A 27898-nucleotide genomic window follows, 5' to 3' on the forward strand; every position below is an offset into this window, starting at 1 on the left:
CGTCTTGTACGACGGGTATCGACGAGCACAAAGTTCGATAATGACTACAACTCCCACAAATACCTGCGGGAGTGCACCCGTGGACTTCACGCGTGAGGAGGAGGAAAAACTGTAGTTCTACAGACTTGCGGATTCCAAACTGGTTGAACGAGATCGTTCTTCAGATTTTCCTACAAACCCCACAAGCCCCTGTAGCAGCTCATAGGGTTCTCGGGAAATGTAGTTTTTTAAAGGCTGGCATTTCTTTATCGAGTGATTGCGTTCCTTAATAAAGAACTACATATACCAGGATCAACGCCACATGAGCTGGAGTGTTTTGAACATTTTTCAAGCAACAGATTGGGATGTTTTTTACACGTAACTAGAATATTTGACCCGATAAAAGTGAAAAAAATGCTCGTTACTGCTATGTATTAATTCAGTGCAGACGGAGGGCTTTACGTTTTACAAATGTTTCTAAAGACGTGTGGTGCTTTGATTTTTTTAAACTGTTTGCAACTTCCAAAAATATATATTCAAAAACGACCACATTCTTTAATTTCCCTTTAAATTACGTAAACCAAATCTTGTACTAGGGACATAACGGTATTTAAATCTAAAACCACGACTGTACGGAGATAAACAGCTTTTAAATAATAATAACTGTGTTTTAATGTCCAAACTTTTGGATCTATAGCAGGAAAAATTAGGAAACACATATTTGTTTATTTGCTTTGCTGAGGACATCCCTTTAAGGTCCTGCCGGGAGGGGTCCTTCGTCTCCAAGGCAACGCAGTGTACACAGAGAGCGCCAGTGGGTCAGGACTATCCCAGCCGGCGATACAGGGATTAATCTCATGTTCGGCATGTCGGTGCAGAAAGACTGCAAGTTGCCTCCTTTGCCTGTGTCAGAAAGACAAGGGTCAGTTTTGAAAAATACAGTTACAGTTAAATACAGTTTCTAATATATATATATATTTTCCAAATGAACCTGCAGTATGCAGCAGACCGCAATGGCTAACAAGTAACGTATTGCGTGGTTTCTATTTTTCTTTACAAGTACATCTCTATCTCAGTAAAGCGCACAATGATTTTACTGAATATGAACAATAAGATACATTTCAGATAACTGAGTTCTGTCTTTCCTGACTTGAGAAAATGACGGCATGTATGGGGACAGCGACAGAGTAAATACACCACCAATAGAAAGCCTGCTATTTAAAGGCTAGTCTTGGGAGATCACGACCTCGTTGTTTTATAGATTGCCTGTAAACTGTCCTGGAGGGAGCGAGAAGCCTGTCAGGAAGAGCCGACAGCAAAGCGATGAGATCGGAAGCCTTTTCACCCTGAAGACAGCACACGTGAGTAACACTAGTAGTACTGATACTACAACACTTACTGCTTTTGTAGCCACTCTCTTGCTGTTTTTACTACTAATACTACTGTACAACCAGTACTACTGCTCTTACTACTGCGGTTACTATTCTACAGCTACTTGTACTACATCTACAGCTACTACATTACTGCTACTCTACTAGTAAATCACTAGTCTCACTGCTGCTGTTGCTAATGTACTACTGCTCCTGTACCACTACTCTTGCTGCTGCTATTTCTAAGGCCAGATGAAAAAGGGCAAAATTGAAGTGATTGGAATCTTAATTATGCAATTTTATAGACTATATGCTTTGGTATGTTGCACTTATGTATTTCTGAATCTGAAATGAAAAAAATGAATGTGACGAATGCAATGCATATTCTTACAGTTCATTTATTTAAACTCTATTAAGTACGTTTTTTTGAAAATAATTAACAAAATTGTTACAATTGCTGAATAAGTGTTAACAATACCATTGGAATGGTAAACAACATCCAAAACAGTATCATACAAAGTAATTAACATTACTAGAAATGGAGTATTGATTAGTAAGTTTACGTATACTGTATGTCCTTGATTTTTTTGTGTGCTGTCAAGTTGTGTAATAAATGATCCTGTTCTCTAATTCTCCAGCATTCTCCAGCCACTGGCTTCCTCTCCACATGGCCTGCCCACGTGTCCTCACAGATAGTCCACCAAGGACACAGACAGCCACCCGGCAGTGAGAACAGAATTCGTGGGTGAGCAGATTTTATTTCCTCCAGACTCTCCCAGCTTCCCAGTTTCATCTAAGAGTCTCTCTCAATCAAGGGGGCGTGAGACTGTTCTGGGTTTTTGGTCTGATTTTTCTGTATAATGAAACTGTTTTTAATAATAGTGTTGTACAGAGTGTACAATTCACCAGAAGTGGCTGATTTTCTTAAGGACACTGGATTCAACAGTAATAAATGTGTCCAAAGATCTCAGACTTCCCTATGGCCCCTGCATTTCCATCGTCTCCCACAGATGGACGGATGTCCGTGGGATTCAGTAAAGTCTGGGCAGAATTCCAGATGTAAATGCCAATGGAGTGGTCTGGGAATCGCCTCGAGAATTCTGTTGTTTTCTGTCTGTCCTGCCTGTGTGCAGATGTGGCGAGGAGCTCTCGGGTTTGGTCTCCAAGCCACGTTTCCTGGAACAGCTGGAGAGCTACTTGCGGAGGGAGCTGCAGGCGCTGGACTCCAGCCAGCTCGACGCACCGGAGCGCAGGCTGCAGGTCGGCACCCACAGGAACGCTCTCCCATTGTCCACGTTATATAGCCCTGGCAGTGTCCGCGGGGGCCCCTGAGTAAATAACATCATCTGCACCTTTCCTTGAACTCTGATCCCTAAATCCTCTCCCGGACTCTCGGCTCCTTGCAACAGCAGCCCTCACACTATGCCCCCTGCCCCCTGAGCAGCACCCCTGCAGGGCTCAGGAGAATCTACCGTTGAGTTCTGTTTCTGTTTACTATACAGGCATACCAGGAAGTGTTTCAGTATTTCATCGAAGATTTAAAAACTTACAAGCCACTGCTTTCTGCCATCAAGAATGAATATGAGATTGCATTAGGTATGTAACAGCTGCAGTATTTCAGCACATATAGTAACAGTTATTGATATAATAAATAATGCCCTTTTTATTGTTACAGCTACATGAACTTTTGCAGTGCATTTAGTTGTGGTGGTGCAATCACATTTTTTGTCTTTTTTTTCTGGTGTTAATTTCAAATATGAACTTCAGATCCTCTTTGTTTACCAAATCTGTTTCCTGAAAGCATGGCCTTGTATTTCTTTGCATGCCCAGGAAGACTCCAGCATGAAAGATCACACAATCAGGAAAGTAGACAGACGCACTGGTGGGAGTCCAGTTTAGAATGGCGCTACACCTGTATGAAACAACAGAAAAGATCCATGAAGTAATGGCCAATTTCCAGAACGTACTAGTGGAACACTTCGTTTCTACTTATGCATGTTTTTTTTTTTCAACAAAAAACATGAGAAGCAAATAATGAAATACAAATGACTGGGGAAGAGATAGAGTGATCTTGCTGTGTGCTAACCCCAGCCCATCTGAGAGAGCAGATCCGTACCCTGGAGCCCCTGAAGGGGATGCTGGTGGTGGTGTCAGAGCAGTGTGACCAGCGGGTCCTAGCCCTGCGTGAGGAGGAGAGAGCGGAGGTCAAGGCCCTCAAACAGGAGAAGAGACATTTGCTGATGATCATCGACAATATGAATGAGAGCAAGAACGCACTACAAGCACAGGTAAAAAAAAGGCTCTGGGTGTGCAGAGATAGGGAGATATTGTGGTACACATATTATGTGGAATAAATAAAAAACTATATATTTATCATCTCTGTTTATGTAAGTAATATAAAATATATGAAGTAAAAAAATGATTTAATTGTATTTTCCAGCAGCCTCATACCCAGACATCAGGTAATGGAATCACCTTTTCAGATTTCAGTTTTGCATGTTTAAACATTGTTTGCATCAAATGTCTATCAGACTTTTAAAAATCAAAATTAGTATGATAGGCTGTGCAAGTGACACAGAAGATCTAAAATGTTCATTTTAGACATACCAAAGTAGTATCTACTCTAAATGTTTTCTGGTTTTGCTCTTGCTGTGCGCAAGTGTGTTTGTGTGTTCCAGCCCTAAGGCAGTCAGTCTGTGCCTTTGGATTTCAGGACTGGCTTATGTATTTATAATATTAACGCTAGGAATCCTGTGGAGGTGCTTCAGCCATTTATTTAGAGGGACTCACATTAGAGATTACACAAACAAGGCCCGCTTTTAAGGAGGCATCACAAATTTATGGATTGCTTTTCAATGTGGACACAGAAGAGAGAATGAGCCTACTGCACAAGGGCTTGATCATGAACAGCTTTACTGATGAGTTTTATCTGAAAACAGCCTAAAGCTGCAGATATGGCTCGCCTTTTGGATTACAGTGCCCAAATTGATATGGGTTAGATTAGTCAGCTAATGTAAGGTTAGCTGCACTTTTTCATTCACCCAAACCTATATGATTTACCCCAGCTTTCTGCTTTTCTGTATTATTTAATATACAATATTGTAACGCATTTCACAAGCAATATTTCTGAATATAACACTTTTAAACAATTTAGCAATTTGTGGAAGAAGCAATAAGCTTCTTTTGCTGCCTTAAGTTTTGTAAACGTACTTCTGGGTGTCAGTTTCTTGAAGGCATGATAAATGCCCGACCCTGCTTACACTTCCGAGTCAGCTTCACTCCCTTTCTGTACAGGTGTCCCGGCTGCAGGAGGACCTGGCAGCTCAGTACCTGCTGTATCGGGAGGAGAGTGATGCCCGCAAGCTCCTGGTGAACGACATCAGCAACATGAGGTACCTGCAAGAAGAGCACAAGAGCCCTGAGCAAGAAGGTACTTAGTTCAGGAGCCCGCATCATCTCTGCTTCTTTCAGTTCCCCAGAGCACCGGGGCAGCTTGCTCCAAAAGCCCTATCATCCATTAGAAGGTGCATTTACAAGACTGTTGCATTCCCTTTCTCTAGAACTCAGTTCCAGGGAAGAGCATGAATTATTAAACTTTAGATTCTTACATGACAAATCTGGAAATGAGCTGTAACGCACCGTAACATATATATTTTGTGCACGGAGTGCAACCGTACCTTGTAGGGCATCCCGTTTGCCTTGGTGTGAGGGGCTTGTGAAAGCCTGCTTGCGCAGTACTGTATGTGTGCAGTATTTGACTGGAGCCTCGTGTGCTGTGCTCCTGCGAGCAGTGGAGGAGCAGGAGGACGCCGTGCGGGTGCGCCTGGCGCTGAAAGTGGCACGGGAGGACCTGACCCGCCTGCAGGTGGAGCTGAACCGCATGCAGGCCGAGTATGGGGACGTCGTGCCCCGGCGGGACTGGGAGAGCCTGGACAGGAAGCACAGGGACACCTTAGGCAAGGTCAGAGGGCACCCATGGGCTATAATACTATAGCACCTCTCTTGATATGGTTGAATTTGGCCTTTTCCACATTTTGCCTCATTGCATTGTCGCTGAGGTGTTGCACTGGCGTGTTCGTAGCTGCTATTAATATTTATAATAGCTTTCAGTGAAACCCCCGTGAGATAAATGAGCAGGCTGGCTGGTTCCTGGGTTTTTCTTTTTTAATCTCTGTGTGATTAATATGAGAACAAGAGGTTCTAGTCACAGCACCGCTGTGATTTTTTTTCACCAGAAGCTATGGGTGAGATAAACATAAAGCACAGTGCAGCCTTAATCTTTCGCATCAGCAAGTTATCATTGGAATTTGCGCAGCTATGTTCTTATTTCTTGCCTTTCCGAAGTGAATTTTAAGGCTTTGACAAGGAGCAAGGTTTCTATATGTTCGTGACAATAAAAAAGCGTCTGTAGAAGGCTCAGCGAAAAGATATTTAGCTCATCAGACCCAGAATAAACTGTTACTGCTGAGGAGTCGGGTTGTATGGAAAAGGGGGCATTCACCAGTGTAATTTAAGCAGCGCTGTGAAACCAACAGCTGATATGCCTATATTTAAGAGATAAGAAATAGCAGGTGCTGCAGGGACACCTGATTTGATGAGCCTTGTGGTAAAAACCCTTACAGAGCTTTTTCCTCCAGTCGCCCTTGTACTGAATGTGGTGCTGGAAGGTGTTTTCTTCCTGCCTGTCCTCCAGATGGAGATGCTGCAGAAGGACTTCAGTCAGATGAAGCAGGAGTACGACACGCTGCTGGAGGTGCACCGGCAGCTGGCGGAGCAGAGAGAGGGCCTGCAGGCAGAGCTGGAGCGCTTCAGAGGCAGCTCCACGCCGCGCCCGCGCTGGGAGAAGTGTGCAGGTACCCAGCGGCGCCTCTCTCCCAGCCCACGCTGCCCTTTACTGTGGGTGAGGTTTGAAAGAGTTGACAGTGTGCACAACTGTTTAAGAGCAGGCTTAAAATGCGTCATTCTTGACATTGCAGGCTGCACTCGTATTTAATTCAAAATAATCCTCCCTGTCATTTGGACTAAAATTGATTTAAAATTAAAATACACATTTTATTAACTGTTCACATATTAGATTTCTAATTTGACCTGGTATTGAAGTTTATGAGCAAGTTGGCTAAGAAGTCCGATAAGGCTCATTCTGTTTCCATAGATGTGGTGTCAGGGGGCAGTGAGCGCTGGGCACAGCTGACGGAGGGCCAGTCCAGTGACCAGCTGGTGGACATTCTTCTGGAGGAGCTGAGAGGAGGACCAGCCAAAGAAAAGGATTTCTTTGACGGGCTGGTACAGATATCTCTCTATTTCACCTCGACAGCTATTCCCTGCATGTTTTATAGGACTCTTTATCAGTGTCTACAGGCTGGAAATTAACGTTATCCATTATCTTTACTCATTAAAGCATTAAGATTTGCATGATAAAACATTGTTCCTCTTGAATACAGTATTTATGTACCTTCTGCCTTAGACCACAATAAAACCATATACTTAACCACCTGCTGTAGGACACTTCCCTCTTTAGACAGTCTCCATCAAGGTACACTAGATTATTGTGCTCAATGTGAACATGTAAGGTTCATGACCATGTCATATATTTGTTGAGCTTTAATGAATGAAGTGCTCCCTTTTTGCACATTTAAAAGAAAATAAGATCGTACATCTCAAAGTCTGGAGTATATATCAAAGGTAATACCATGATCTGGAACACCAATGGCCTTTCACTGCCCTTACAAAAAACCTGAGTAAAGACTCCACCATCAATTCTTCTGTTCTGCAAAGAAAAAAAGATTTAGTGTAAAATTGTTTCACCTTGTAGTGGCTTCAGCAAACCTCTTATATTTCAAACCACCATCCACTTTGTAATTCCAAAAGCTGAGGGGCACAACTACTGTACAAGAGTTGCAGCAGTACAATATGTTTAAACCCAGGAGATGCTTGTAAACAGCGCCCTCTTGTGTTTGTCTAGGGTACAGGAGAGGATGTCCCTGTGTACTTGCGCTATGAGGGACAGATCAGGAACTTGAAACTCAAGAAATCGGAGATAGTGAACACAATCAAAGAAGTCTGGAAAGACAAAGTCCTTGAGGATGAGCAGGTAACAAGATTGAGTCTGCTAAATTTTCACTTCTAAAGTCTTTCACTCTTTTCTAGCCACAAAGATCAGACCTGCAGTGGTGACATTTTTCCCTCCTGTGAGTAAAATCAAGTATCAGGAAGCTGCCTCTGGGCTTAAATCAAAGAACCCTGTTTTGCTGCTCCCACTGCAGAAAGAGGAGAGGCAGAACCTGGCGGAGTTTCTCCACTCCTTCCTCGAGAAACGGCATGTGGACGGTGCCGCGGAGTGGGCTTACAGCCTGGTGGAGGGATGCAGGCGACACCAGGATGACGACTTCATCAGCCTTTTCTTCAGCATCCTCCTGGGAAAGGTACGCCTCGGATCTGCGGTGCCAAGGCCCTTCAGCGCTGCCCTGGTATTTTAAAGCACATAACCAGTGGCAGACGGGCAGGAGCAGATAAATCCCAAATGCACAAATCGCACTGCAAAGGATTTACATTGAAAAAATCATCACTGAAATTCATAGTTCAGTCTTGAGCAGTAGTGCACTTGCAGGGAAGGAGGATTTGACTCAAGGACTTATTTGCCTAATCGCACTACTGGAGTAGTGTCTGTGGGTTTTTATACCAGCTGTGTTCTTAAGGACATAAATAACCGGCAGACACACACTGGGCCTTCAGATCCTGCAGTTGGGGCACTCCAATGTTGAGTTTTAATTCTAAAGAAAAGATGCTGTGTATCACAGAAACAACTGACAGGTGTAAAAGTAAAGGTCCACCCTGTGTGTCCGCTTGCCAGGTGGATGAGAGTGTGTACCATGGACAGATTCACCTACTGTCTCACCTGCTGAAGGAGCTAATCCACAGTGACGCTGCAGAGAGCAGCACTCTGACCATGCAAGAGTTCAGGTGAGGAGAACATGCAATTCACTTTTGCTTACAGAGCACCCTTCAAGAACATAATTCACAGTAAAAAAAATACCCCCTCAGGAATAGGAATGATGAGTTTACAAACATGTGTCCAAACAAATGTTTTTGCTGAGATTGAATTCTACGGGAGTTTTCGTTATTGTGTAAGAATTTTAAAAACTAGGTCTGTTGCTGGAGATCGCTGTGGTTCTTTTTGGCAGTGATGCATTACGAAGAGCCTTCCCCCTGAAGATGGAGGCACAGATTGAGGAGCTGATACAGGCTGCACAGGCCCAGCTAGGGAGCACCTTCACCTATCAGGCTTTGTTCACTGAGGTACCCCACTCTCTTAATGACAGCTGACTGACTTTCATATGCTTTTAGGAAAAGCCCAGGCAGCCTTCCCATTCTAACATCAGTAATCCAGCTAATCCCAAATTATTAAGTATAACAATAGTTATATGATCTTCAGGATAAGCATTAAATTAAGCTTCAGGATCAATTATCCTATGCTTTCTTTAAGCATTTTACATTTTCATAAAGTTGTTCTTTTAAAGGTTTCAGCTTACTCATCTCCTTTTAATATTTTTTTGTTTGTTGAGTTTTGTTGGTCGTTTCATTTATAGGATGCAGAAGGAAAACCTGGACCTTTCCTAAAGCTGGTGAAAAAACAGGCGAATGCAGAGAAGCACAAGTACCTCACTGAACTGAGAGCTCAGCTGGGCAGCAAAGAGTAAGCGTCAGTTTCATGGCTTACACTGGCCTTCACAAAGTGTTTTTAGAAATATTTATCTATTCATGCAGTGACATTTGAGGACATTCTTTTATGGTGACTGCTGTATTTTTGTCACAGAACCAACCTCAGTGCTTAAATAAGACTACGACTCCTCTATACCTTCATTTGCAGTTTACTTCATTAGGAATATGTCCTTAGAAATACTGTTTTTAAAACAGACAGGTTGAGGCTGCGGACCTGAAGACAGCGTTTCAAAGCATCGACCCCTCGCTGGATTCCCAGATACTCGACCGCTATCTGTCCGTGGCCTTCGAGACGCGGAGCGATCGCCTAGAACAGGCTGCCCCCGTGGACACAGACTCTGCTCTGCAACGCCTCCTGGCAGCTCATGTCAAGAGGGCAGGTCCTCTGCCCCCACAGGACTGAGCCACTGCCGTTTGTTTTATGGTGTCACGTAACTTGATCCATTATATTATGTTTTTTCCCCATATTAAATACTTTGCCCGATTATCAAGAAGGTAATTCCTATTCAGTAAAATACCCACCAGAATTGGCAATAGTTGGACATCTAATGCTTTTCTGTATTCCAACCCCTTATTAAATGATGCAGCCACCTGCCAAAAATACTCCACCAAGGTGTTTGGCATTGTTAAGTTTAAATTAAATGCATGAATGTAATAATTATTTATAATGATTCCTGACAAGTAATGTTTGGGTAGAATTTTATTACATTCTGTAAAACACTCATTTCTGTGCAGCCTCTTCGGCTGGGCAGCATTGCTTACCTCCCCCAACAATCAGTCAGCAGCTGCAGATCGTCACTACAGGGGCGTGGGCTCAATGTGCTGATGCACCACTCAGCGCTTCTTAATAGCTGAGGAAGGCTTATTTATCTGCAGAAACTGCTTGTATAAGACCTCTAATATGTATTTAGCAGACATTCAGTTTAAAGAATATATTAATTTAATTTGAACAAACCTTTATTTGTACAGGAAAAGGAGAAACTTCACAAACACTTAAAAACAGCACAATAAAAGAGGAAATGTTGCATAAATTCTCAAAGCTGTTACAGTAAAATCTGCATTAATTAGGGGATCTGGAAGCACTACACCAAAAAATAAATGGTTACTACTTTTGTCTTCTGCTGCTTTTTATGATGAGCAGTTTTAATACCAGCATAGCATGGTAATGTTTAGAGTTACAGTGAAAGAAATGAGCATGTTCTAGTGCCCTGTGATAAAACACACATTAAGAAAGACGTGGTGAGAAAACCTTTACTGCTTTGGAAAAACCTTATTCCCACTTGTAGCCACGGGGATCAGCAGCTTCCGGTACTCCATGGGAAGGTAACGTTCAATTAGCACATTCACAGGCACACCGTCTGGCACAAGCCCTTGCCTGCATGAGAGAAAAGGGTGAGAAACTGGGCTTGTGCTGAATATAGATCAGTTCCTTTTAATAACATTTGATTAACTCACATATTTCAAAGAGGACAATGGTTTTAAGATGCATAGTTGGGCTCTTGTGTCCATCACTTCCAGATTGTACTTACTTCAAAAGAAGTTATATTCACAAACACCAGTTGCTCTTTCTCTATCACTAAATGTATGGCAAAATTATCACCATTTTTTTTTTATTCAAATAAGTTGTATTTAAAAAGTGCTTTTCAGGACAATTTTCCCCCCAAGAAGCTCACATATAAGAGGATACTTGCTTCACCCCCCCGCCAAGTAGTGCTCAGTAGCCATTCTGTGCTAGCAGCTCAGTACACATCAGATAAAACAGAAGTGAAACATTATTTCATTAGTCAGACCGAGTTGGCAATTCAGGCAGCCAAAATGAGTCAGCCTGAACTGAAATTTAGCTAGGATACTAGGGGTTAGCATTTCTACACTTGGCAAGAATGTCAAGGGATCTCCAATGCCCACAGAACAATCAATACAGTGTTTAGAACCTTGTTTAGTGGTCACATTTGAGAATCTGGTTTTACATTACTGAAACAGAAGCGTGCCACCTCCTGGTCCATTATCCCCTTTTCAGGCAACAACTGGAGATCCGACTTCAAGGTGGTCTTTTTGCAACCTTGTAAGTAATATAGTAATTCAGGGAAGCCACCATCTATACAGGACAGGAACCTGAAAACAGCTCTAACAGACTATATCTGTATTTACTTGTACAGAATTGTGAACATACCTCCTAAGAAGAAGCTCTACATCCTGCTTTTCAATAGTCTTCCTCTTGGCATGATTTGCATATGCTTCCAGGTCATCCACCAGACGCTCAAAGTACTTATCCAAACTGCAGACAAAAACATTGACTCACTGGTTTTCAGTCAATCCAGTCTTTTCCCTAAACCACATGTGAGACACATTACTAGTGTAAGGGGCAGTGTGGTGGCTCTGTGGCTCAGGACCTGCGCCTGTGGCTGGAAGGTTGCCGGTTTGTATTCTGCGGCTGGCTGAGGAATCCTACTCCATTGGGCCCCTGAGCAAGGCCCTTAACCCCAACTTCTCCAGGGGTGCCGTATAAATGGCTGACCCTGCGCTCTGACCCCAAGCTACTTTCCCTGTCTGTGTGTCTCATGGAGAGCAAGTTGGGGTATGCGTAAAAGACAAATTCCTAATACAAGAAATTGTATATAGCCAATAAAGTGATCTTATCTATGCAAAATTCCCAACCTACTTCGAGCTCTGTTCTCTACCCAGGAATATATTTACTTTAACTATGCTTTTGGGGCTCCTGACTGGCTTGACCAGGGTAGGTGTTCACTTTCCTTACATAAGTTGAGCTCAGTTTGAGTCGGGGTCACAACACCAGCCCACTGTCACTGGGCGTGCCCAGGCTGCAGTGCACAGATACAGCAGTGTACTGGCTGGAACAGGGCTGGGATTCGCCAGCCAGGACCGTCCCGGCTTTCCTGCATCCAGCAATTCCACTTGACATCTTACAGCAATGACAGTGAGAGACGAGACACTACTCCAGTCTGCACATAACTCTCCTCTACGGCACCAAGGAGCTTACAGTGCGATACTGCTGGATCGCTCTGCGTTCCATCAGGAAGAGCTGTTGCTACAAGAGAGCCGACTACTAAAACAAGAAGCAGTTCCAAATAAGGTGGGGATATATTTAACCATAAATAGTGGTTTTCCCCAATACCTTAAATCCACAGGATACACATAAATATTCAGCCATCAAATAACTAAAACTTCAGAGGTGGCAGTGAATGTATTATAGATCCTACCACTATAAAGAAATGGAGGTACAGTATATGGCCGCTCTTACATCTCCTGGAGAACGGGGTAGACATCGCGGGACACCTTGGTCTTGGCGAAGTGGGAGAAGACTGACATGACGTATGCCTTAGGCAGGCTAGGATCCTCTTTCTGTTTCGCAGCTCTGGGCTTCCTCGGGGGCTTCAGCTGGGCAGGAGGAGGGACCTTCCTGGAAAGATAGAGTTGGTGCAAAGGATTTAAAAGCCACATTTTATCCTCGACTAAGCCAAGGTTACCAGCATGTGTTCCTGTATAAGGCTAAGGCGTGTAAAAGAACTTAGAGCCTTACACAGACCCCATCCAATGCAAAATGTCGATACCGTGGTGGATGAAATGGTTCAGAAAGAAAACGGGATTGAAAGACTAGAAAAAGCAGTAAAATGATTTGATCCTTTGTCAGATTCTAATGAGAATCCAGAGATCAGATTTTCAAAACTTCTATATGCATCATCTGCCTTCTTGTCCTACAGCTGTTATTTAAGTATTAAGTACGGTTTCTCATTCTGACTGGAGAGCAGTCACTCACCTCTGTTTTTTTTCTTGGAGAAAGGTCGGTGTTGGGAGGGCACTTGGTGTTATCGCAGGTTTTTTGTCACGAAGAAAAGCCGGAGTTTTCAGTGTCAATTCTACGTGCACAAAAAGGAGACAACGCAAAATCAGAAAAAAAAACAGGTCTAGCTGAAGACATGTTGGTGCTGAAAAAGCATTTTCTCAGGTACAGGTGCAGGTAGTCCCAGGGTCACCTTGAGGACGGTTAAGCAACACCTTCTAACACAACTGCAGCATCTCAGCAGCTGACCAATCCTTATTTTAACACCAATTACAGCGACACTCAGGTCTGTAATAATGTGTGCCCAGGACTGAATCTGAACTGCTAATATTTTTAACAACTGTTCTGTACTGGTTTGTAAGAAGTTTCAAAGTTCTCCTTGGAAATACAACAGCTTGTTTTAGAAGTATTGTATACCTATATAGTCCACCACACTATTGCCACATTCCTCAGCTGTGAATGAAAAAACTGATTTTCAGATACTGTAAGAGAACAAAACACTACTTATATCCTCTATATATAAATGAAATTACTACTTATAAATTAAGTTATATCCATACCATTCATTTGGAGTATTGATAATTTATTTGACATTTTATACCCTCTGCAGATACAGAAATTAAATTCTTGTTTAGGTTTTATTGACAAAAATACTTCAGTTTCTACTATTAATGAAAAATAGGTATCAAAAAATACTTTTGGAAAGATGCTTCATAAAAAGAAACACGGGAACTTGGGGCTGACAGCAGAGCTTAACCTTTGCATACACATGTGAGCAAAGGGCCCTTCAGCTCACCAGGCTGGGCTTGGTTCATAATAAAGCCCGTCTTTCATTAGTACTCTCTGTGAACAGCCACCATTGTTTGGCATGTACTAACATTAATCACTCGTTTCAAAACCGTCTCAAATACATGCACGTGTCGATCAGTAACCAATAAATGCTCCTGTATGGCATGTCTTTGTCAGACTGAGCATTGTTCTTATTTTCTCAGTGTCCCAAAGTAAGAAGTTCATTTCTGCATCCTTTATTGCTTTGGATTAAAATAAAGGTGATCCCCCTCCTCACTTCGCTAACAAACTCGCCTCGCCCACCGTTTTCTCTACAATTACCTTCACTTCGAGATGATCCAGCATCATCTATACTGTTCTCTGTGACTTCTGTCCACTGTGTACTGAGGTCCTGCTCTTCCTCATTCCTCCTTAAATGATTTGAGACACCTGCTGCTGAGGTGCTTGGTAAAGGTGCCCTTTGAGGGCCAGAGTCCTCCAGCTCTGGGGCACAGGCAGAATCATCCTTGTCCCAGGCCTCTCCTGTATGGTGGCTGCTCAAATGTTTTGGCTCTTGGTCCCTCAGCATGTCTGTTCCTTCACTGTTGGGGACATCAGCATCCAGGCTTAGACTGCTTTGCTTTGTCAGGGGAGAAGACAGCCCCTTACTCCAGGAAGCTCCACCAGCAGAGCTAAGAGGAGAGGATGAGTCTGCCGCAGCCTCACTCCTCGTTACTGCACCCCGAGACTCATCCACCCCTACCAGAGTCCTTCTCTGCTGTCTTGGGGGAGAAGACAAGGCCTTAGGTGATCCTCCTAGAGATCCGAGAGGAGAGTCTGAACCTGTAGCAGGCTCACTTGGCCTGGTCTTTGACTTCTGTCCGAGACTGGATGCTCTGCGTCTGGAAAGTGTGCCAGACAGAACTGCAGGACTCTCGGTTTCTGCAATGAACAAAACAAATAAGCGTCTGAAAAATGACATGTCCAGTAAGTCTCTGATTACTGCTGTAAAACACAACCTTTGGTCTCTCCCTCACTCAAGAGAAAGGAGTGAGATACATACAATCTTAAGTAATAGAAAGATAGGAAGTCCCTTTTTTGTGAAGTTCACCCAGGCTGGGTTCATAATAAAGTCAATATTTCATTAACACTTTACAGGTGTAAGGGAGACCGGAAATGGAGGCACTCTATGAACAGTAGGAGAAGAAGGTAGGGAGTCCAGCAGCATCCCTCAAGGAGGAATAAACCCAAGAGATCATCTGAAATAACCAATTTAACATAACACGCAGGTTTGGGAGAAGCCGTCAGCAAAAACACTGTGCACTGGGAGAACATGTACATATGGGAGCACCAAGGGCTAGGAACAAATCCAGGATTCCTACGGCAATAAGGCAGCGGTGAAATTCCAGTGTAGGAATCATATCTTACCTGTGTCAGCAGGCTCTTGCACCTCAGCGACACTCCTGTAGCCCTTTGCTTCATGGAGCGATTCAGAGACGTTCTCCTTGATCCCAGCCTGCGAGCGAGTGGCTCTCCGGGCAGCGTGTTCGGTCTGCTGCTGTGGCTCCTCCTCCTCCTCTTCCTCCTCCTCCTCCCTTACACTCACGCTCTCACTCCCCACCCAACCTACTTCCTCCTCCACCTCCTCTGGCATGTCGGCTTCGTTTTCATCGTCTTCTCCCTCCTTCGCCCTCTCTCTTTCCTCCGTTTCTGACCAGCCTTCGCTCTCGCCTTCCAGCTCACCCAGTCCCCCCTCCGCCTCGCTGTCAGGGCCTTCGGCTGCCTGCTCTGCCTCTGATCGCGCAGCATCTGAATGTTCGTCTTCAATCTCGCCTCCATCTTCCAGTTCCTCCTCCTGCGCCGTCTCCTCTTCCTCACGTAGTCTGCTCTCTGGGGTTTTGACACCCGTCTTTCCTGCTTCTGCCTCCTCCTCCTCCATCTCCTCGTCCTCATGCAGTCTGCTCTTTGGGGTCTTCACACTTGTCTTCTCTGATTCGACTTCCTCCTCGTCCTCATGCAGTCTGCTCTTTGGGGTCTTCACACCTGTCTTCTCAGCTCCAGCTTCCTCCTCTTCCTCCATCTCCTCGTCCTCATGCAGTCTGCTCTTTGGGGTCTTCACACCTGTCTTCTCAGCTCCAGCTTCCTCCTCTTCCTCATCTTCTGCTCCTTCCCCTGCCTGGACCTCTTCCAAACTCTGCTCTCCATGCCTTTCGAGTTCCGCTGGCTGCTGACCTTGCGCGAGACTGGCGTCATTTCTGTGCTCTGACAGGAGGGAGGCGGAGTCGGGGGGGCCGCCCCTCAAGGACTTGGGCTGCGCGTACAGCTCTGTGTTATTCATCATGATTTCCGTGATGTCTGGCATCGTCGACGCGCTAAGTCCCAGCGTGAATTTCTCCAGCGCGCCCGTCTCACTCAGCGCCTTACATAGACTGTCGGAGCCCTTCCCAGTATCTGCGGGAGAGACGTGGAAAAGACTTAGAGGGCTGGGAAGGAGCACAGGGGTTTCAAAATGTTTGTTTCCCCATTGTAAAAAAACATGCAGAGTTAATAACAGAAAAAGAACTAATGTGCCCTAGAAGGTCTGTTAATCAAACCTGAAGCAATCATGCCAAAACCATGGAGCAAGTAAAGGTTTATTCCATGCTGAAAAGAGAAGAAACACGTTTCGGCTGTGGCTCTTCTTCTTCTTCTTCACTTGTTCCTTTGCAGCCTACGCATTAAGACGCAGCTCCCTACTTGAACTATGCCAAAACCATGTCAATCAAGTTAAAACCACATCTGAAAGTTCACCTCAATCTTTAAAAGCACAGTTCCTATATTCTGCTTCTGTCTGTTTGTCTGAAAATGGCTTCTCAACCCCACCCCACATCTTGGGCTGCATCATAAAGGATTGGGAATTGCGGTTCTAGGGGGGCTGTCTTTTAACACAGCGGTATTTTAAATCTGTTAGAGCAGACCCTTGCAGTTCCTGTAGGGCAATTCCATTAAGACACGCCGAACAGGTGCACAGACTCCATGCTCAGAGTAACACGTTTGAAGAACAGGGTCTTTCGTTCTAACAGAAACACAGGACGGGGCGAAGTGGAGAGGGGGAGGTTAAGACCGGAGAAAAGCAAACCCCTCACCTGCTCCGCGTTTCTTTTCCAGGTAATTCCGAGCCCCTTCCTCAAAGGCCTCCACGCTGATGGCCTTCCGCTTCACGGCCTTCCTCTGCATCCCCTGCCTGCCTGTGAGCAGCTCCACGTGAGGCGTCTTCAGGGACAGATTGAAGGAACTGCGGAGAGGCCACGCGACATGATGAGGAGCTGAGCCCACCGGTGTGGATTCGAAAAGAAAAGTGTTCTTAGTTTACTGCCCACTGTCGGAAATACTATAACACCAAGGAGGTGCAAGCTCCAGTCACATGCTGGCTTTACCATAAAAGTGAGCTGGCAGGAAAGACAGTGTGCTGTAATCAGAGAAACTTGATGACAGGACAGCACTCTAAATCACACAGCTCGTAGTGCTCTGTTAGAGTTCAGAGCAGATCTCTGACACACTACCTTGTGGGACCTGCAGACAGCAATGAGAGGTCTTCTGTTGTATTGGAATGCTGAGCTTCGACATTATCTAGAAGACAAAATAGACAAAGGAAAAAAATCAGATTATTGTTTGCCTATTGGTCCTATGCAACATAGCTGCTTTAGTGACTGCATAAAAGATTTTCATGTTTGCATGTTCTTCTGGCACTTACAATGTGTCTAATTTACAACACCAAGGAGCACTTTTCAGCAGTGAGCGGAAAATCTGAACCTTTCAATCAAATTAACAGGCATTTCTTTAGAACATACAAGGCACAAAAGCAAAAACAGCTTCAAACAAACATCAATTTGCATTTCTACCATTTCTTCTAATCTTTACTATATACTCCCCCCATGACATTACCCCCATTTGCTCGTTTCCCACCATGCCCACCTTCGGCATGGTCCATATTCCTCTCAAACGCAGAGACGCTGACTTTCCTCTTCGGCCTGTTCCTACTGATCCCCTTGACGTCTGCCGTGAGGTTAACGGTAGCGAAGTCTGGCAGGCTCAGGTTTGACGTGCCAGTGCTGTGGAAAGGAAAAGGGGGGTATTACTCAGAAACAGAAAATCCGACATGGATCTGGAGAAAACGAAAACGGCAAAAACGAAACGCTCAGAAGAAAGCAAGTGCACATTTTGGGAGGTCCAAATAAGCCGCGGGACTATGGAACGAGCTGTTACAGAGGATACCCTGGTTTCCTTTAGCAACCCAAAGGTCTCCTCGGATTAGTAGCCACTCTCGGATCCTTACGTTCATAGTTTTAAACCCTCCTGCTGACTGATGCGGAACAATGCCACTGCCGTACCTGGGCCTGTTGCTGCCCAGGCTCTCCTCGCTGGCCTGGGGCTCATGGTCACCTCTCACAGGTCTGTCAGGAACCAGCAAAGACACCTCCGGCTCTGCAGCAGAGAAACGCAAGAGGTTTCCTTCTTTATTGCTCCCACAGCGCAAGAGATCAAGCCCAATTCACATGTAATATTGCAAAGCTTTGATATGAAACTACAAATATTACAACTGCCCTGCAAAACACATAGTTTATTTTATCAGAAAATATACTGAAAACACCGCCACTGGAGAATTTGCCATAAACGGAGGTTTAACTGGTATTCAGTGTGCAGCTTATTTCTTCTCTTTGGAAGCAGGTGGGTAGCTCTGGTGTGGGTGACGGGATGTACCAGTTTGAATGATCTTCCTGAGCAAAACTCTGGGTGTTATATCACCCAGAGAGTCATGGCCTGGCAGCATCACAGGGCTGAGCTCATGGGTGTGCACAGCCGGCGGTCTCTTTCTGTGGGACTGGGTAGATCCTTTAGTAACATTCTGGAAAAACAGAAAGGAATTAATTTGACAACAACTAGTGTAAAACACTGTGGATGGGATTTTGAGGTTGCAATGATTAAGCTATCACTTCGGCTACTAATATCTGAATATTCACACCTGTAATAAATTAGTCAATTTAAATTGTATTACTTCAAATAAATAGGTTAGACACCTATGAAGTCTACTACAGCTACTCAATTATTTGCCTGACACTGTTATCCAAAGTGACTTACATAAGCACCATTAATACAGCTGGCTATGTTACTGGAACGATTTGGGTGAATATGTGCTTGGCTGAGGAGCCAGTGTGTGAAGAAACCATCCATGGGAATTATGACAGAACCCCTCTAAAGCAGAATCCCCCCAACAGCAGCGTCTCACGTGGGATTTAAACCCACAACCTTCCTGCTTAGAGCCCAGAATCTTGACCACTACACCACACTGATGGCCTAGTGATGGCCTCAAGTCATGCTGGACTCCAAAACAGGGAGGTTTGGGTGTGTATCCCTAATACAAGACTACTGCGGCACCCCTGAGCAAGGTACAGTGCTCTGATTGCCCTGCCGAGTAGGATCGCTCTCCTCTTCCTGTAAACACCTCCTCTTCTGAGAACACTGTAAATGCCTCATCTGGTTAAATCAAGGACCAGGACCGGTGTGAACACAATTTTGATTCACTATGAAACACCCGCTGGACAGCAAACCTTCTCGTTCTGAACAGTGCTGCACAGTTTTAACCGTCACCTCGTGGAGGCTTCTCCTGAGCTTGTTTCGCAGAGCCAAGCGTGGGGTGGAGCCACCAGCGTCGCTCTTCCGCAGTCTGGCACTCCTCCTGGTCCCGAAGGACAGGGGATCGGCACTGAAAACAGGATAGAAAAGACAACCCTTTAAAAAGCGCTTGACCACTCTGGGCGTTTGACTGGAGAAGGACACTGCAGGGCCCTGGGGAAGCATTCCCCTGCACTGCTGGGCTTCCCCTGGGTGGATTATGGCCACCCCGGTGTCCTGGCCAAATTTCCAATAGGCCCTTATCAATCATGGCCTCCTAATAATCCCCCTCTATGAATTGGCTACATTACTCTGCTCTCCTCCCCACTGATAGCTGATGTGTGGTGAGCGTTCTGGCGCACTATGGCTGCTGTCGCATCATCAAGGTGGGGCTGCACATTGGTGGTGGTGGAGGGGAGTCCCCATTACCTGTAAAGCGCTTTGAGTGGAGTTTCCAGAAAAGAGCTATATAAGTGTAAGCAATTATTATTATTATTATTATTATTATTATTATCTCATGCAATAAATGCTGAGGCTCAATTAATGAGGGAGACATCGCTGCAGGTTTAAAACACTACTTTCCTGTCTTGGGAACCGTACAGAGGCAACAGTGGTGCAGTGGTTAGTGTTTCTGCCTCACAGCACTGGGGCCCTGGGTTCAGTTCCTGGGGTGCTGTCTGTGTGTAGTTTGCATGCTCCTGTTTCCTCCCACAGTCCAGAGACAGACTGGTAGGTTAATTGGCTTCTGGGAAAACCGGACCTAGCGCGAGTGTGCCTGATTTGGTGTCTGTGCGTGCCCTGCAACGGACGGGCGTCCTCTCCAGGCTGTACCCCGCCTTGTGCCCGCTGCTGGCCAGGATCGGCTCCAGCTCCCCTGTGACCCTGAACTGGTAGGAGAGGTTAGGAAATGGATGGATGGAACAGCACAGAGGACAGATCCTCAAGTCACAGCAAACCGGTACCACTGGCCACCTCATCTAAAGAGTACTGAGCTGGGAACTTTGTTTAAAAAAAAATAAAACTGACCTGACATCATATGCTCATGGTGGCGGCGCTGAATCTGTATTTCACGTTTACCAGCGGCCAGATCACCCTGCAACTCACAACTGGTAACCCACTGAAGGTCAGCAGGTGTGAGCCTGGTCAATACCTGGATAAGCGTCCTGGCCAAATTTCTCCCTGGCCTTAATCACAGCCTCCCAATAATCCCCATCTCTGAGCTGGCTTCATCACTCTGCTCTCCTCCCCATTGATAGCTGATGTGTGGTGAGCAAATTGGTGCACTGTGGCTGCCATCACATCACCCAGGTGGGGCTGCACACTGGTGGTGGTGGAGGGGTCCCCATTACCTGTAAAGTGCTTTGAGTGGAGTGTCCAGAAAAGCGCTATAGAAGCGTAAGCAATTATTATTATTATTACCTGCTTGTGGCCTGGGAGAGGACAGGAGACCGGGTGGGCTCTGTGCGCAGGACCTTCTTCAGCAGCGTCCGAGTGGTGAGGTCAGCCTCCGGGGTATCCATGGCGAGCCTGCCTGAGGGAAGCAAAAACGCACAGATACCTTCAGAAACAACACCAGACGGACAGCAAGGAAGAAAAACTCGAGCAGACAAAAGCAAGCAAGTCGCTTAGTGGGAAAAAAAGCAAGAACGTGTTGTACTACAACGATAATACAAAATATTACACACTGTAAGTTAACAATAACCTTCTATTCGTTTTTTTTATTGGCATCTAAAGCAATATGGCACAATAATAGAGCTATACAACGTCCGGTACGTTTAAATATTCATACATTTCTTCATGCACAAAGCCGGAAGATTTGTAAGTAGATATTCATGATTTCTTATAAAAAACTATTTAATGGATGACATAAAACTAATCGTTTGAAATGAGCACAGGATACTGTATTCAAAATACTGTAAAATACTCACCTTATTTTTAAATACTGCGCAGCTCCCGATTTAAAAACAGCAGATTTTACGGTGCGCGTCAACCATTTGATATATCTTTACATTCGTTACAATTTGAAATATATTACGCCTATTATATATGTGCATTAATTCGTTCGTCAGCTAAAAGTTTATTTTGAATTCTGTTGCAGCTCGCATTTGTACTCCCGCCGGTTTATTCAAATCTACCCCCGCGATAGCTCGCCAGCGGAAGTTAGCCATCGCCCCACGCTCGATGAAAAGCATGGTGGGAATTGTAGTTTTGGGCAGCAATGCCGAGATAGATTCTGCATGATGTATCATCATGATGTATCATGCCTATCAGCAATTCCTCATAAACATTCAGGAATGTTTTTCATTTTACAGTTCAAACCAGAATTAATAAAAAATGTAAACTATATATCCATTGGTCTTTGTCATTTCATGATATTCTGGGGGACTAACGATTTTTAGGTTCAAAATTCAGTCCGTGAAGTTGAATTGTTTCTGTTTTCCTTCTTTTAACTTATTAGGGGATCCGTGTAAACAGTTTAAAAAAACTTCATTCTAGTGTATGACAAGAGTAGTGTAATAAAAATGTTCTGTGCTTAATTAGACCATTTACAGCGACAGTTAAACTGCACCAGCTGGAATTCTTACTATGATACAAATCTAGGAACAGATTTCACGTTCCCCTCGTAGGAGAGAAGGCTGTCTTTAGCATTTTAATAACCATAAAAGCTCGTCTTTTTTATCAAACCGCATAATATTGTTACCTGATCAATTGTTATAAATGCTTATTAGCTCCATAAACAAGTATTTTTCAGTGAGAAAGTTTCGGCGAAACAGAATGTTCCACCACCTCGCTTTTTAACAACGCAGTTAAAAGTGTTCGATTTCATTGATTTATCTCAAAATACTTCAGTATTTTCAATGGTGTTTCCACGATCCTGGCTGCTGACTTTCAACATCGAGAAAACCTGATTTCATCCTGAGACTTTTACTGCAACAGGCGGCCTGTCAAGCGTGATTAGGTTAATTCGGTTGGATACCCCTGCCTGTAATTTCACTTCAATATAATGACAGCTTGACAACTTTATAGCTCTTCGTCCATTTTTAAACAATTTTTTTTACATCTTTAATTGCTTTGTCCTTTCAACCTGTCAAGTGCATTTTGAAGGGAATAAACGAGAGAGCGCACGCGTTTTCTCGAGAGCTTCGCATTAGTTTATGTTATCATTACTTAAAACAGAGCTTCTTTTAACGAACGGTGAATTTATGTTTTTTCAATAACGACGAAAAAAACCCCAAAAAGCGTCCGCCCCCACTCCAAAAAAAAAAAAACCACTTCTTTCAATCGCCAAGTGCTCTCGGCAGCAAAACAGGAAGTAGTTAGCATTGTGGGATCTGTAGTTCCGCTCTGGAGCTGCTGGGCTCGATAACAGCGCGCGGAGGAGCAAAACAAAACTAAAATCCGAGAAAAAACTTTGGGAGGATTACACAAATATTGGCTAGGCTTCCAAATAAGCATGCCTGGATTCACCTGCTGCGTCCCCGGCTGCTACAACAACTCGCACCGGGATCGGGAGCTGAGATTCTACACCTTCCCCAAGGATCCCGTGCAGAGAGAGATTTGGCTGAAGAACATCTCCCGGGCCGGGGTGAGCGGCTGCTTCAGCACCTTCCAGCCCACCACCGGCCACCGGGTGTGCAGCATCCACTTCCCCGGCGGCAGGAAGACCTACAGCATTCGGGTGCCGACCCTGTTCCCGCTGCGGGGCGTCAACGAGAGGAAGACCCGGAGAGGCAGGAACAAGAAGGTGTCCGCCGCCGCGTACCCCGCTGTCGTCGCCGCGGTCGCTGCCAACGTCGATGCGACCTCCGCGTCCTGCGCCCTGGGCGCCTTCGCCTCCGAGGAAGTCAGCAGCTGCAGCGCCGAGAGCGCCGGCGAGGCGGGGCGGCGGGAGCCGCTGTCGCTGGAGGTGAAGCCCATTGACCTGACCGTGCAAGCCGACGGGTCGTGCGTCGCCGTGGTCGCGGCCAGCTCCTTAGCCCAGACGGGCTGCGACCACCCGCTGCCTGCCGCCGCTCCAGCCGCCCACCAGCTGTCCAAGGGAGAGCTCGCCACCCTCGGGGCGACCGACCACTCGTACTCGCTGTCGTCCGGCACCACGTCCGCGGAGCTGCTGAAGAAACTGAACGAGCAGAGGGACATCATAGCGCTGATGGAGGTCAAAATGAAGGAGATGAAGTCCACGATCCGACAGCTGAAAATCACCGAGGCGAAACTCCGGGAAGAAGTGAGAGACAGGGACAGGATGCTCTCCATGGCGGTGATACGAAAGAAACACGGCATGTAAAACGCCTGCATCGAGACTGAAGGAGAGAAAGAAACCAAAACGACGAACACGCGTTGAAATAACAAACGGAACACAAACTTTTATGGGAAAACAAAAAAACATACCTTCTTTTATAAGGGATCCCCCAAAAATGAAAAAAAAAAAAAGTTGAGTGAACCTTTTTGTACAAAAAAATTTTCATAGCTGAAAAATACTTTACATTTTTTTTCTTTTTAAAAAAGTTCTTTGCTAATGTTAAATAGGTGTAACGCGTTTGAAGGACAGTAGTAAGCATGAGCGCAGCAGATCACCTGACTCCATCGAAACAGCCGATCGCTTCGTTTACACGCTTCTAGGTTAGACGCTTTATCTCATCGTAATCCGGAGAAACAAGAGGCTCTTTAATAAGACGCGAACTGAAAAGCTTACGAGTTTTCTCAAGGCAGATAAGCGAACTGGGAGACACGCAGAGAGATTCGGGGGTGCGGTAAAGCACGCATAATCACACAGGAGGGAGCCGTGCTTGCGCCGAAATATCGACTCGTTCTGTGTTTTTTTTTGTCTGTTAACATTTTGCTGTCTTTCACAAGACGTGGAGCATTAATTAAATGATGTGCCTAGCGTGTAGCCGAGTCCAGTCGTTCTTAGACCACGGATTGGCCTAATAGTTTGAGTGGTGATGGGTGGTACTCATGTCGAGAGGCTAGTTGTGTAGCCATCATATACATTTCAAAGTTTTATTCCTTTCTCAAGAAGTGGTTTAGTAGCCTTCGCAATTGCACTAATGCGTGACTGATAAGATGTGGTCTAAATGCGGCTTTTGGTGAGAATGTTTTCACTTTTTATACAAAGGTAAATTAATCCCCCCCGTGTCTTTCAAACGGCACGATTTTAATGTCCCCCAAAAAACGTTGTATACGCATGGGTGGTGAAGATCCACAATCCAGCAAGTGTTTGAGGTCATCCTTTAATCACCAATGTGTAAATACTAGACGTGAGTTGTTCTGATCAATGTAGTCAATCCATCAGTTCATTTAAATCAGGACTGGACAGCCTTGATCCTTGAGAGTTACAAGATATTTTTAATTTCAAATGACCTGTGACCTACTTCATCTGACAGACCCCCCGCTTAAATGGTCAGAACAAAATTGTTCCAAACATTTAGGAACCACAGGTTGAAGGGTGACCCATAAACCCTGTTGCACTGTGGCTCTGCAGAACCAGGGGCCCGGCTACCCCTGATAAAATAACTGCTAACAAAAAGTAAGCTCGGTTCATTTTTGAATGCGTAAAGTTTAGTTTCATTACAAGGACTGATTGTTCTCCCATTTACAGTAGGTATATGTAATAACAAAGTCAAGTACCACTGCTAAAATCCTGAACTGCTCTCTTGTCTTGAGTGCTAATAGTTCTGTTGCTCAGTTACAAACCTCATCCAACTGTTTTTAAGAGTAGGAGCTATAGTCTGTGATCTTATTTTCCTGTAGTTTGGTAATCACAGTTTGTGGGGGGGAAACCCTTGTGTGTTGAACCATTGTAGGACTTTGGTAGTGAAAGGAGCAGGTGGGCAATAATAAAATCTGTAAGGTTTAGCTGTCATCTACAAGAAAGATGAGTTTGGTCAACAAAAGTGTCTATTTTACACTTCCTCAAAATGTTACGCACTGTGTACTTTGGTAACGCTGCCCTCCTGAGTGTGTGTGCGTTGTAGAGATTTGTGTTAAAAAAACAGTCGTGATCTGTGATAGGCTTCCAGAATTAGAAGCGTCTTTGCATTGTTGCAAATCGAACTGAGCTACAATTCGCAAGCCGAATCCGGGCAGGAGTTCGGATGAATCTGTACTGTTCGAAGACACTGTTTGTGGAGGGGATGGGGTAGGAGGTGCAGATTGGAAAGAATCCCTTCCCGGTTTGGATAGGGATAACCGAAAGTACTGGAAACGGCATTTGGGGTGTGTACCTATATTGTCACCCCTGCAGCAGAGCAAGCGTTGCTTTTTGAAAACGTGCTCTTGACGTGATAACACCAGGGACGGGTTTCAGCCTGGGTCCTTGTCCATCTGCGCAGGCCCCTGGTCCAAGGTGTGTAAGTACAGAGGGTGAGAGAGGAGTGAAAGAGCCACTCCTGTCTTTCACAGTTGGTAGCATTTAGGTCTGTGTGTGGCCCATCTCTAGTCCTGGGGGGGTGGCTACTGTCTCCTGTTTAGTCAATGAAACAATTATCCTAATTTTGTAAGTAGACATGTAAAAGATTGTTCTTAAAGCGACAGCCGATTGCCTGTAGGATGCACTAAGGTGAAAGCACAGTTGCCCTTAAAACACTTCCAAGCCTGGTTAGAAATATTAGCAGCTGCGCTGTTAATTAAATAATTAGCTGTGCCACTGAGAGCCCGGGTGGATGAAACTCCGGGAAGTGAGTTTGCCACCCCTGGTGAGGGTTGAACAGAATTGGATGGCAACACTTGTTGTGAGACAGCTGGGGGTGGGGCTGTATGTTTGTCTTCCTCTCTGCGGACAGCTTGACGTCCTCCAGTGCAGCTGCTGTACTGGGCTGGTTTGGAGTGGTGAGGGGCTTGTAGCCTTACCGAAATAGTTAGCAAAGCCTGCTCCCCCCACTGCCCTGCTGCCAGAGACCAGTCGGTTTCGCACCAGTGACAGGGGGGGCTTCTCGGACTTCATCGTACCTCAGTTACGTACCCCTCGTCGTGTAAATAAAAACGGACCACGCTTTTTGGTCAGCCTTCGTTTTGGCGAGCGTCCGCTGACTAGCAACGCGTTTCGCGTCTTGAAAAAGATATAGCTACCGTGTTTTAAATGTTATTCAGTGTTTCATCATGAATTCAGTGTTACTTTGTACGAGTTTGTGTTTCAAAATGTTTGTCTTCTGGATAGGTTGTGCCGTTGTAAATCCAAAACATGTAAGGAAGGAATTATTGCCACACATTAATACACGTTTCTTTCAGTACTGGGTACCTTATGTTTTGACATAGTTTGTCTTGATGTCAGCCTTAAAAAGCTTAAAACCTGAATGTGGAAAGCCGGTGTATCTTTGTATGTCTGTGTGAAAGTGTATTTGTGTTTGGGGATGATGGGGGGGGGGTTCTTGGAGGTACAAGATAAATGGCTGTCTAGATGTCTAGTTGTTGACAACAGTAAGGGTACTGTGCGTTCAGTGTGTTACCAGGGTCTGTTCTGCATTCGTTTGGATCACAGAGTATGAAATGGTGTCTTTCCTGGCTTTAGTGGTAAAGAAGCTGGTGAGAGAACTGGTGCTCAGCCTCAGATGCACTGTTGAATCAGATACAAAGCAGTTCTGAAGTTTATTTCATTATTCTGTCACTGCTTTTATACTCAAAGATCTGGGGTTACCTCCTGTAAATTCTGTTCGCACATCTTCATGTATAATGTATAATAGGGACTTAGGAATCCTGAATGTGGTTTCATACGCTGTACCTTCAGTGTCCATAGGATGAGAATGGGGTGCAGGCAGTGGAGAATCTTCACTCTGTCATCGTTGTTTGTTGTGGAAGTGGGCTCTTCACAGATTCAAAGAGAGACTGTAGAGGTCAGGGGCTTCAGAACCATTGAGTGCCTTAAGGTTTCAGTGCAGTGGTTTGCCCTGCGACACTGTCAAGGCTCTTGTTCATCGCTGTCCCTGCTGGCGGCGTGGTGAATTGCAGGTCTCGTGCACCTGTGACAGTGGAGAGGGCCTGGTTGTACTGGGGTTGGGTTCAGCTGCACAGTTCTGGTAGCCAAGATTAAAGAGATTCACTTTGTAGTGATGGCTATGCATATTTCACTTGAGCTTGCAGGTGTGTTGTGGAGGTCTAGGGGGACACTATCGCACAGGTTTACTGGAAGAAGGGAAAAATACCAGCGGGATATTCGGAGGACATTGCTGTGTTGGGTTGGAATTGTTTGACAGAATCTGTATGGTGGGTTGAAGCAAGGCACCGAGTGGTCAGACTCTTCAATCAAACCTGCGCCATAGGGAATACTCAACCTTCAGCGGAACATCCTACACATTTTAGTGTATTCAAAAAACAGCAAACATGAAAAGGGTGCATAATGTACAAAGATGTAAACAGGACACTTTTGCTTTCAGCGAAACTGTTTTTCTTTCTTTTATTAATAAAAAAACTCCTGACCCGGTCATTTGTGATTGCATGTGTCCATCACCTAAGTGGGAAGTTTTTCTGCATCTTTAATCTCTCTCCATCCAGCAGGGGGCAGACTGTTTTTAACACCGGGATGTGGAGACATCGGGAGCTTTGTGTGGAATTTCCTGCTTAAAACTGTGGGAAGTGATGCAGGGGATCAGAGTTTGTCAGACTGTATTTCATTTAT

General features: G+C 45.0%; 3 protein-coding genes across 5 annotated transcripts in view; 2 read left to right on the plus strand and 1 right to left on the minus strand.

Annotated features, from left to right (window-relative positions):
- Positions 1 to 9671, plus strand: part of tsnaxip1 (translin-associated factor X interacting protein 1) — a 12536-nt gene extending 2865 nt beyond the window's left edge. Inside the window, exons 1-16 of one of the 2 annotated variants that reach the window (XM_015368517.2) lie at positions 689 to 901; positions 1241 to 1340; positions 1988 to 2094; positions 2483 to 2609; positions 2852 to 2945; positions 3441 to 3637; positions 4644 to 4779; positions 5141 to 5310; positions 6043 to 6202; positions 6502 to 6632; positions 7312 to 7440; positions 7613 to 7771; positions 8200 to 8309; positions 8531 to 8645; positions 8936 to 9042; positions 9264 to 9671. In XM_015368517.2, coding sequence (XP_015224003.2) covers positions 837 to 901; positions 1241 to 1340; positions 1988 to 2094; positions 2483 to 2609; positions 2852 to 2945; positions 3441 to 3637; positions 4644 to 4779; positions 5141 to 5310; positions 6043 to 6202; positions 6502 to 6632; positions 7312 to 7440; positions 7613 to 7771; positions 8200 to 8309; positions 8531 to 8645; positions 8936 to 9042; positions 9264 to 9471 — 2115 coding nt within the window. In that variant the 5' untranslated portion in view covers positions 689 to 836 and the 3' untranslated portion in view covers positions 9472 to 9671. Of the gene's footprint in view, positions 1 to 688; positions 902 to 1240; positions 1341 to 1987; positions 2095 to 2482; positions 2610 to 2851; positions 2946 to 3440; positions 3638 to 4643; positions 4780 to 5140; positions 5311 to 6042; positions 6203 to 6501; positions 6633 to 7311; positions 7441 to 7612; positions 7772 to 8199; positions 8310 to 8530; positions 8646 to 8935; positions 9043 to 9263 lie in introns of those variants that run through there. The other variant, XM_069181204.1, reaches the window with a different exon arrangement.
- Positions 9672 to 10007: 336 nt separating this feature from the next.
- cenpt (centromere protein T) lies at positions 10008 to 23015 on the minus strand. Of its 2 annotated transcripts, none has more exons than XM_069181203.1 (14): positions 22756 to 23015; positions 20707 to 20818; positions 19264 to 19378; positions 18376 to 18520; positions 18006 to 18099; positions 17590 to 17726; positions 17178 to 17244; positions 16761 to 16909; positions 15064 to 16086; positions 13978 to 14577; positions 12844 to 12943; positions 12328 to 12486; positions 11239 to 11343; positions 10008 to 10443 (listed from the first exon to the last, which is right to left on the minus strand). In XM_069181203.1, exons 2-14 carry the CDS (start codon positions 20805 to 20807, stop codon positions 10320 to 10322), a joined length of 2919 nt encoding a protein of 972 aa, XP_069037304.1. In that variant the 5' UTR covers positions 20808 to 20818; positions 22756 to 23015; the 3' UTR covers positions 10008 to 10319. The 2 variants fall into 2 exon arrangements, with proteins under 2 accessions (XP_069037304.1, XP_069037303.1); XM_069181202.1 differs by lacking the exon at positions 22756 to 23015 and adding an exon at positions 21216 to 21443.
- Positions 22621 to 27706, plus strand: thap11 (THAP domain containing 11). The gene has a single exon (XM_069181208.1). The coding sequence runs from the start codon at positions 22742 to 22744 to the stop codon at positions 23570 to 23572; it is 831 nt and encodes a 276-aa protein (XP_069037309.1). The 5' UTR covers positions 22621 to 22741; the 3' UTR covers positions 23573 to 27706.
- The last annotated feature ends 192 nt before the right edge of the window (positions 27707 to 27898 follow it).

The sequence above is a fragment of the Lepisosteus oculatus genome, chromosome 20, assembly GCF_040954835.1.
Source record: "Lepisosteus oculatus isolate fLepOcu1 chromosome 20, fLepOcu1.hap2, whole genome shotgun sequence".
Taxonomy (NCBI): Eukaryota; Metazoa; Chordata; class Actinopteri; order Semionotiformes; family Lepisosteidae; genus Lepisosteus; species Lepisosteus oculatus.

What these genes read in the sequence shown, in the direction of transcription:
- cenpt (XM_069181203.1), bottom strand. Translation starts at nt 20,807, where the DNA reads ATGGATACCCCGGAGGCTGACCTCACCACTCGGACGCTGCTGAAGAAG. An exon ending in GAATATGGACCATGCCGAAG is followed by an intron (nt 17,245 to 17,589) that starts GTGGGCATGGTG and finishes TTTGTCTTCTAG; the next exon opens with ATAATGTCGAAGCTCAGCAT. An exon ending in TACCCCGTTCTCCAGGAGAT is followed by an intron (nt 11,344 to 12,327) that starts GTAAGAGCGGCC and finishes TTTTGTCTGCAG; the next exon opens with TTTGGATAAGTACTTTGAGC.
- thap11 (XM_069181208.1), top strand. Translation starts at nt 22,742, where the DNA reads ATGCCTGGATTCACCTGCTGCGTCCCCGGCTGCTACAACAACTCGCAC.